The sequence below is a fragment of the Fulmarus glacialis genome, unplaced genomic scaffold (genome assembly GCF_000690835.1).
Source record: "Fulmarus glacialis isolate BGI_N327 unplaced genomic scaffold, ASM69083v1 scaffold47677, whole genome shotgun sequence".
Classification (NCBI taxonomy): Eukaryota; Metazoa; Chordata; class Aves; order Procellariiformes; family Procellariidae; genus Fulmarus; species Fulmarus glacialis.
In genome coordinates this window covers 7,658-16,398 of record NW_009222249.1, presented here as the reverse complement: position 1 = coordinate 16,398, position 8,741 = coordinate 7,658, and the positions used below count along the sequence as shown (strand labels likewise).

The window sequence follows — 8,741 nt, the reverse complement described above, 5'->3', positions numbered from 1 at the left end:
GCGTTTGGCTGTCTGCCAGGTTAAACCACACCACCTACTAAACTCAAATGACAGAATGGTGTAATAGCAGAACTGGACAAAGTCCGTGGCAAAAGCTTCCACTTCTCTTTCAAAAAACTTGACTAAAAAAGGCAGAACTCCACTGAAATGGCGCAAGACATCCAAGATGAATTTTCATTGACAAACTTATAACATTTTTTAGGGATGAGAAATCCAAGAGAGTAAAACTTTTACTAAAACTGCAAGTCCAGGTACAGAACCTGTTTTTCAGATCACATTATTCTTTGTGCAATTTTTGTATTTTTTTTAAATGTTTATTCCACTAGAGCCTGCAACAATTCAACTCTGCTGAGATTGTACACTGTGCAACACTTAACCACGCTGTTTCAACTTACATCTGGAGATTGTATGGTATTCCAATTATTTCAAAACGTTCAATTTCAAAATCCACTCCAATGGTTGCCTTGTAGTCTCGGTCAAAATTATCTTTACAAAATCTGCAATAAAAAAAAGGAACGAAATACTAGTAACTCCCAGCTACAAATAACTACAAAACTAACACTATCTAGGGTAAATTATGAAGAAAAGAATTAACTAACTGTGGAATGGCTATATATTGCAGAAGCATACATAAAAACACCGAGAAACTAATTAAAAAAAAAGGAGATACTGGATAACAAACTAGAAATCATATACATCTAATAAGCTCTCAGGATGAGATGAGAATCAGAATAAAATATCTTTGGACTGTCAGGGAAGACACAGTATCTTATAGTTTTAGTTACAAGGGAATGCCTTTTGGGTCATAAATAATGACCCAAATGATTAATCAATGAGATTAAAAACTTTTCGTATCTTCTTAAGAACATGGAAGAAATAATAATAATAAAACGCAAACGTAGACAGAAAGCTGTCACGGTGATCATAAGCTAAAATTCAGTGATCTGTTCACTGGAATAGATACAAAAAGCATAAGAGCTGTTTTTAACATCTGGTAAAGAATCAAATAACTATTCTTTAAGGCGTTCTGCATTTTATCTGTCTTATTCTATAAGCTACGGAAATACTCGAGCCTCCTCTACAGTCTTGCAGCTGTAGAAATGAGTACAGGTACCCACACAAGGATGACTTTAAAATGTTTCAGTGAACAACCCTACAAGTAAGGAGAAAACATGAAACCAAGACTCACACTGGAAAGATTTTTTTTTTTTTTTACCTTCTGATTGTTTAGCCTTTAGACTGGATTTCTGAAGGAAACACTGTATCATATTTGACTGGATAAAAATAGTTCAGAATATAAGATAAACTGATTGAAGTGTGTTGGTATATCAAGCCTGTCTCATACTGTAGACTTTGTTTTGTCTTTTATTCAATAACAAAACCATGGTTCAAAACAGAACCATGAAGTACTACCCTGAATGGACAGGAATGGAAACATTATAACATTTATTTGAGAAAGAGCAGAATCAGAATGCTGAGCTATACTGTACCTGTTGATAAGGCTGGTTTTCCCAACATACAGGTCTCCTACCACAACCACTTTGGATATTTTCAGCCTGTTACAAATATTTGAAAACATTACATGTTTTTAGTAGCAATTTCAACATTCTCTCTCTAAAAATTCTGATTTAGATGCTTAAATTGCAAGTGATGAGCACATGTACCTGTGACTCCAGTTTACCTAAATGCTGCTGTGCTGCAGGATCAAAGTCTTAAATTGTAAGAAAGAAAAAGAAGGTCACAAAAAAAAAAAACCCTCTGGAGCAGAAATAGTTAATTTCTTACTCTGCATATTTTTTTCTTAAATATAATCCAGTGGGACATAAATTCTATTCTATTAAAATTGCTTTGACTACAAGTATATACATTCAGCAGTTTGCACATAAGACCATAAGAGTATCTGCATCCTTTTCATTAAAATTAATCACAAGTTTCTCATTGACTTTAATAGTACAAATCAAGTCCTAAGTGCAGAAACAAGAAATTGCTCATAATAAAATAGCCCACTGCAGAATTTGTCTCTGGGGAAAAAACCCAACATGGTTAGAGCCAATACGTTTTCTGACTATCTGGAATAATATTAATCTGAAGCTGGCTTCATGCAAATAATCCTCTTTGCTCTGAGTCCTCCCACAGAATACAGCAGATGGGCTTTAGGTGACTCAGCCTGCATTCTTAAAATTGAAATGTAGTGTATCTTTTAGGAGATACAGGTGGATAAGTGAATGTAAGTGTATTTGTTACGTAAACTTGGATTGACATCTCCCGTGCACATGCTACAAAAATGGCTTAAGAGGTTTAACGTTTTTTTGTATCAAGGAATGGCTTTTTAAACAAAGGAATTAATCTTCTATTGAGTACTATTTCTGGTTATATCAGGCTTCCATGTGATGCTGATTCCAAGTTATCTATTCTAAATAGTCCAAATCTTGACTGGTAATCTGCATGAGTAACATTTCAGAAAAAGGAAGGCATTCTGTGTGCCAGTCAACACTAATTGGGTGGCCACAGGCCCCTAAGCTGCTGACATGTCTCTGCCTGATTAACTGTTACTGATAAAATACTGAATAAAATCAACAACCTTAAGGGAAAAGCTTTTTTTACTTTTTTGTAAGTGATGGCTTAGAGGTGTGTGTTCCATTAATTCATATTGGGGGAAAAAAACTCCCTAGATTAGACAATTTAACACATTGATGGAATATCAAGAGATTCTTAAATACAGCCATTAGCTACTGAATTTCTCAAACTACCTTTCCAAATGACAAAGAAATATTCCATTTCTTGGGATAATGGAAAAGGAAGATAATGATTATCCCTGTCAAGTTTTACAATTACTGTACAAAACATTCAATTGCCTGTCCCTCCTACCCCCACCCCACCAAAAAATGACCTAATAGTAATCATATCTAGAGAGCAGTGACAGGAAAGTGGTTTAATTTTATTCACAAAGCCAAAATGTAAAGCTTTTTAGCTATACTCTGTTACCAGAATAAATGAACTGGAGAGTTGGTTTACTCTGGAAATAAAAAACAAATAGATCTTGGTTACAGAGGGGAAAAAGTGCCTCAATTCACTAAAGCATATCTGCTAGCAAGATTGTCCCGACACTTGTAACAAATTTACATGAAACTAAGACACTGACTGTGCTTCTAAAAAGCAATAAACTCACTGATATCTCTCAGGGAGACATATTTTGGCTTCAAATTTTTTTAGCAAGACTCCCTAGTGAAATGAAGTTTCATTTAAAGGTGGATATCATGATAAGTCTCATAGTAATCAAAAACTCTAGATTTGAAAGAATAGTGAGCTAATTGTCAATATTCATAGAAGCTCCACTTTATGAAAGACCCTTCACAGTGGAACACAGAAGCATGTATCACTAAAGCATACAGGTATTTATATTAACTGAATAGTGATGATTTCTAACACAGTTTAGCTTTCTTGCCTTGCTTCAAGAATTAAATCAGTACAGGTAACAGTTCTGAGAAAAGAGATGGTGTGAAAAAAACACTTAAAGAATATTACAAGGGCATAGAATAGTTTATTTTGATTTTTCAGTGCTATATATTTACCAGAATTTTGCTCCAGTTTTGAGAAAACATTTAAGACAACTTCTCAGCATGTATACTTCTAAAAGACTAAAGCTAGGTTCTCATGTGTTTCAAGCAACTTAGAACTGCTGTACGTTTATAGCCCCCCAAAGCCTTTATTGACTGCTCACTTGGGACACTAAGAGAGAATACAGCAAGGCTAGATCTGCCCTATTCTTTATAACTGCTCTAGAATTTGGTTGCCATACTGACTTGCATGTGCAAAATTCAACACTGATTTTAAATAGTCAATTAATCTTTTGAACTAAGGGTTTAGTTCAAAGTTGCTAAACAACTATTTGTTGCTAAACAAATATTTTTCAACACTACTTATGCCAGCAGAAAAAGTATCTTTGACACTTATGGGAAGAAGAGGCACTTTATTCATTTACTGTCAAGCAGGTCAAAGAACTGGCACGTACATGGGCTTAGCTCCCTTGAAACATATTGGAGTGAGGAAGACTAAGAATGAGGGAGGAAAAGCCTATAAAGGAAGCAGGTTATAAAGAGCTTAAAATACTTTCTTCATTGCATACTTGGTTTATTACAAACTTACCCAACTGTTCCAGTGCTCTGCTGACAAGCAGTCCTGACCTCCCCATGGAAGTGCTCTTTGAGCTGCAGACAGGCCTCAGGTGTGTACCACTGAAAATAGGAGAGAACAGCTACTGGGATAAATTGTCTGATGTCTACTTTGCAAGAAGTCAAATCACCAAGGCAAAAGTAGGTAAGAAGATTAATTCAAAGAGTTTGTCAAGCACAGGGATACCGTGGCAAAAGGAAAGGGATAGCTTCAGTTAGAAGGCAGTAAGACTTCCCCACAGTTAGGTTTGTAAAAACTCCTTTGGACAGCGCCATGATTTGACCACCTTTCCGAGTGTCAGCATCCGAGCACTAGCTAAACTTCGACAGTCAAATACATTTGCTCATCATTCTGTACAATAGCAAGTACCTTAAATTATTCCAGTAATCTAAGACACAGAATACAAACACAGATGGGAGCATACTATCAGCAAGTCATTATTACTACAAAGTCTTTTAGATCTCTTATATGTATGAAGCACTGTTTTGTTACTAGTTTTTAATTAGGCATTAGTTAAAAATGAGGAAAATGTATTTTACCTTATATTTGCTTAAAATAACTGCGGTAGTTTTCATAAAATTAAAAGCAAAATATTTGGCTGAGATCAAGCAAGGAAAAAATGCTAACTCCCTTAAAAGGATTTTTTGAACAACTGAAAAAACAGAATGGTAATTCCTTATCCTTCCCTGTGTTTAACTCTTCTATTATACTTCAAGTACAAAACTCTTTGGGGACATGAACGATCTTTTCTGTCTGTGTTTCTACAGTGCCTACTACATTTGATCTACTGTATGACTAAGGTTCCTATACAAACAGAAAATGAAAATTGCCTCAAATTCTTCAACCAAAACCTCTATATAGATCTAATTAGACTTTCTGCATATTTAATATCAGCTATGGTTCTTATTTACCCTTGGTGTAGGAACTCTTTAAGCATGTAATTATTAATGTTTGGCTGAAATAACAAGATAGATATTATAACCCTTTTGTGGCAAGAGTCACTTTCTGTAAAGGTTAAAAGAAGAAATGAGGATTATTATTAAAGATATCAGCAATCAATGGGAACATGAGGTCACATTCATCTTTAAAAGAAATCCTTAAACAATTTGTAATTTTAGCAGAAGACAACAACTGTACATTAAATTAAAATACTATTAGCACAAGGGAAAGATACCTCAATGTGGCAGGTGCTATGTACCGTGACCAGAGGGATAAAGAATGCCTACCTTGGGAAACTGGGAGATTATTCTGTCCCTACTCACTGGGGGAACCAAATGCATTAGGTTGGACTTCATCCTCCAAATTCAATTAAATTCTACCAGACAGGAAATATGTGAAGAGAAACACAGTATTCAGGAATTGCTTCAATACAGCGAAAACATAATAAAAAAAAACATCAACAGTTCTTATAGACTCATCATCTTCTTTCCTTTCAGTACAACTGGCAGTTCTTTGACTTTATTTGCGTTAAAGAAAACCTGTTTCTTACGTAAAAGGGACCACTTCAGTACACACAGCTGTAGTAGCAAACAGTGGCTTTCTGAAACTACAAGACACCAACTCTAATACTATGGGAGGACAGAGAATTGTTCACTTAATTCAACATAAGTGCTTGCAGTTTAGCCCTCAAAGGATTTTGCAGTGTTTAATTTAAAAATCTTGCTCATCATCGTTTGAAATGCCTCTGCACTAAGCACATTAATAAACATTAGGGGATACCAGATTTCATTCGGTCAGAAGAAGAAAGGAGGAAAGATGAAGCTGTCATATTTCAACATCAAAGATCAGCTCAGAAAGAGCAAAATCAGTAGATAGTCTGACTTGGAAAAAGAATAATGTTCACATGAAAATCACAAATGCACTTAGATATCCCACTTGAGACATATCAATTTGGTTATGCAATGAAACCTCGTGGGTTAGGGGGAGGGGACCCTTAATAGGGTACCAATTTCTTACTGGCATTCAAAAGAATGTTTCTAATACGAACATTCATCATATAGCAAAGTGTAAGGAAGGACTTACCGTGCAGCAGCTGATGCAGCAGGATCCCAGCCACACGAACAGCTCAGCCTGCTGCTGCGTGGCCATAGCAACAGGCTTGCAACATTTCCCTTCCTCCCCTTCTCTTTCAGACTGGGAAGGCGGAGTTGGAGTAATTCAACTATACGTAGGGCCCTCGTTTTAAAAGAACAAACTGGTTTTAGTGGCCATACAGATTCCTTTGATCAGAAACTGCTCCTTAATAAACCCAGTGGTCCCCTAATCCTGTGTAAGAAAACAGTTCCGTTTTCTTCCAACACAGTTTGTATATATGGATACAAAGAACAGGGTTAACCCGGCAGACAAGGAACTAATGGAGTAGGGAACTGTTACAGTGCTAATATTAAGCATAGTACCAATTATAAAGAAACTCCTGAGGGATTTTTTCAGAATTTCAACTTGATTTCATCTCAGCTTTAGAGTCAGGATGTGCATGCCACCAATGAGACATTCTGAATTACATAAATGTCTTTCCAGTCATTAGTAATCTTGCTTTCTAATGTACCAAACACTAAAGACAAGGAATAAGAAATCACACAGCTTTTGAATTGTTAATCAACTCATTAGTTTATATAGCATTTAGTATCCTAGACTGTAAGTTAGGATGCTAAAAGATTTTGTTATTTATTTCATTAGGATTTAAATTTCCAAATTTCAGGACAGAAGAAAGCTCTCACATTCTAACAGACATATTTTGATAATGCTGGAACAGGCTTGGACCTGGCAAGGTCCAAGTGTTCAAGGGCAAATCAATGTGGACAAGTAATTTTAAACAACGAGTAAGTATATAACAAAAAAACTACAGTTGTGTTTTACAACCCCACGCTAAGAATAATGCTTAACAAAATTGCTAGTCCACTACTTGGAATTAATGTTTTATTCTCTTTTGTGAGGAATTGCTTTTAAATCACTTCAGGCACTCATGTGATCTCAATCATACTGAAACACCCACTTCCCCCCAAAGAATCCAGATTTGTAGCTGATGGGTTATTCACCAAAGAAGGTGACATACAGTATTTCTTTATTACCATATGCATAGTTCTATTTATCATGCTACTTATGACCCTATAAAGCTAGAAAGATCTAGACCCTTTTTATGGTGTGTTCCTGCCCTTTTAGTAAGTTTGAATGATTTTATAGCAATGTTAGTGTCTTAAAATAATAGTTCTGAAAACAAAAAGGAAAACCTTTCCAGTTGGTAAGAGTTTCAAACATTAATGTGCTTTCTCCATATTCTCCTAGTTGTAGTTCAACACATCCAAAGCACGTAAAAATGTCATGTATACATAGGCTGACTCACTGCTCGTCTGCTAGAGCCCTTTTACTAACTAAGCTACAAAAAAATCAATTCAACAATCTCAGTGAATCCAGGGAGGACTGGGAATATAATGTCTCCATGGCATCACAACCCTCCTTACATCAATGTGGCAGAAGCAGTATAACCAGCAGATTCTGTGGATAGACAAAGGATTTGAGGAAGGCATTGAGAAGCTCTACATAAAATAAGTTAACGTCATGACCACTAACCAAAAATCAGTATTCCCAGCTACAGTGAAGGACAAGACAAAACAACTCACACCAAAAGGATGAGAGCAGAGTTAACACTGAAGGACAAGAGAAGTCTCTGATCTTCTCCTGCTCCTTCTACATTGAGAAAAGTTCATGTTCTTGCTGTTGAAATAGGGTGAAACTTTACAAATATATAGTTAGTGGAAGTCTAATCTAATTCAGGAAAATAGCTTCTACTTTAAATAATCTGCTCTACAATGTTGCAGAAAAATGAATCCTTTCCAGAAAATACCTTTTTAAATAGTAATTTTTCTTTTATAGATTTTGAAGATCAATGAACCAGAATTTATTCCTGTGTTTTATTTTAATCCGGCTGATATGACTTCAGCTCTGTAAAATCCAGTTTAAGAACTTTTATTATTGTACTTGTTACTCAAACATAATGAAAAACATCTCAACAACTTCTCTATTTGCACAGAGAACTAACCTTTTATAGCACAAGCTGTTGAGAGTTTTTTTTCCTGATGCCAGATCGCATCTGACAATCCAGAGCACCCTTAAGCTGTGCTAGCAACATTGCAATGATACATTCTCCCTGTGTACCATCCTCTGAACACTATACTTTTTAAAAGGATCATACTGAAAAAGATGGGTAAGTCTTGAATACAGTTATGTGAAACTACCTAAAGATAATGGTGTCCTGGTTCTGACTGGGACAGAGTTAACTTTCTTCCCAGTAGCTCGGGGGGTGCGCTGTTTTTTGGGTTTGGTATGAGAGGAGCGTTGATGGCCCATTGATGCTTTGGTTGTTGCTGGGTGGTGCTTGCACCGGGGACTTTTTTTTTTTTCCCGTTTCTGCCTCCCATGCCCTGCCACGTGCAGGGGAAACTGGGGCAGGGGTGAGCACAGCCGGGGTGGTTGACCCAGCTGGCCAATGGGGTATTTTATACCATGTGACATCATGCTCAGTATAAAAAACGGCGGGGGGGGGGACCCGGGCCCCGCCCCCCCGCGCGTGA

General features: G+C 36.4%; 1 protein-coding gene across 1 annotated transcript; it reads right to left on the bottom strand.

The window, feature by feature from the left end:
- Nucleotides 1-360: 360 nt before the first annotated feature.
- Nucleotides 361-5,468, bottom strand: LOC104079368 (ras-related protein Rab-36-like; the record flags this gene model as incomplete). Its single annotated transcript, XM_009581390.1, is given in 4 exon segments — nt 361-497; nt 1,491-1,556; nt 4,147-4,235; nt 5,400-5,468. Coding segments are annotated over 4 exon segments (361 nt in total), but the record flags the coding sequence as incomplete, so codon positions are not given.
- Nucleotides 5,469-8,741: the final 3,273 nt, after the last annotated feature.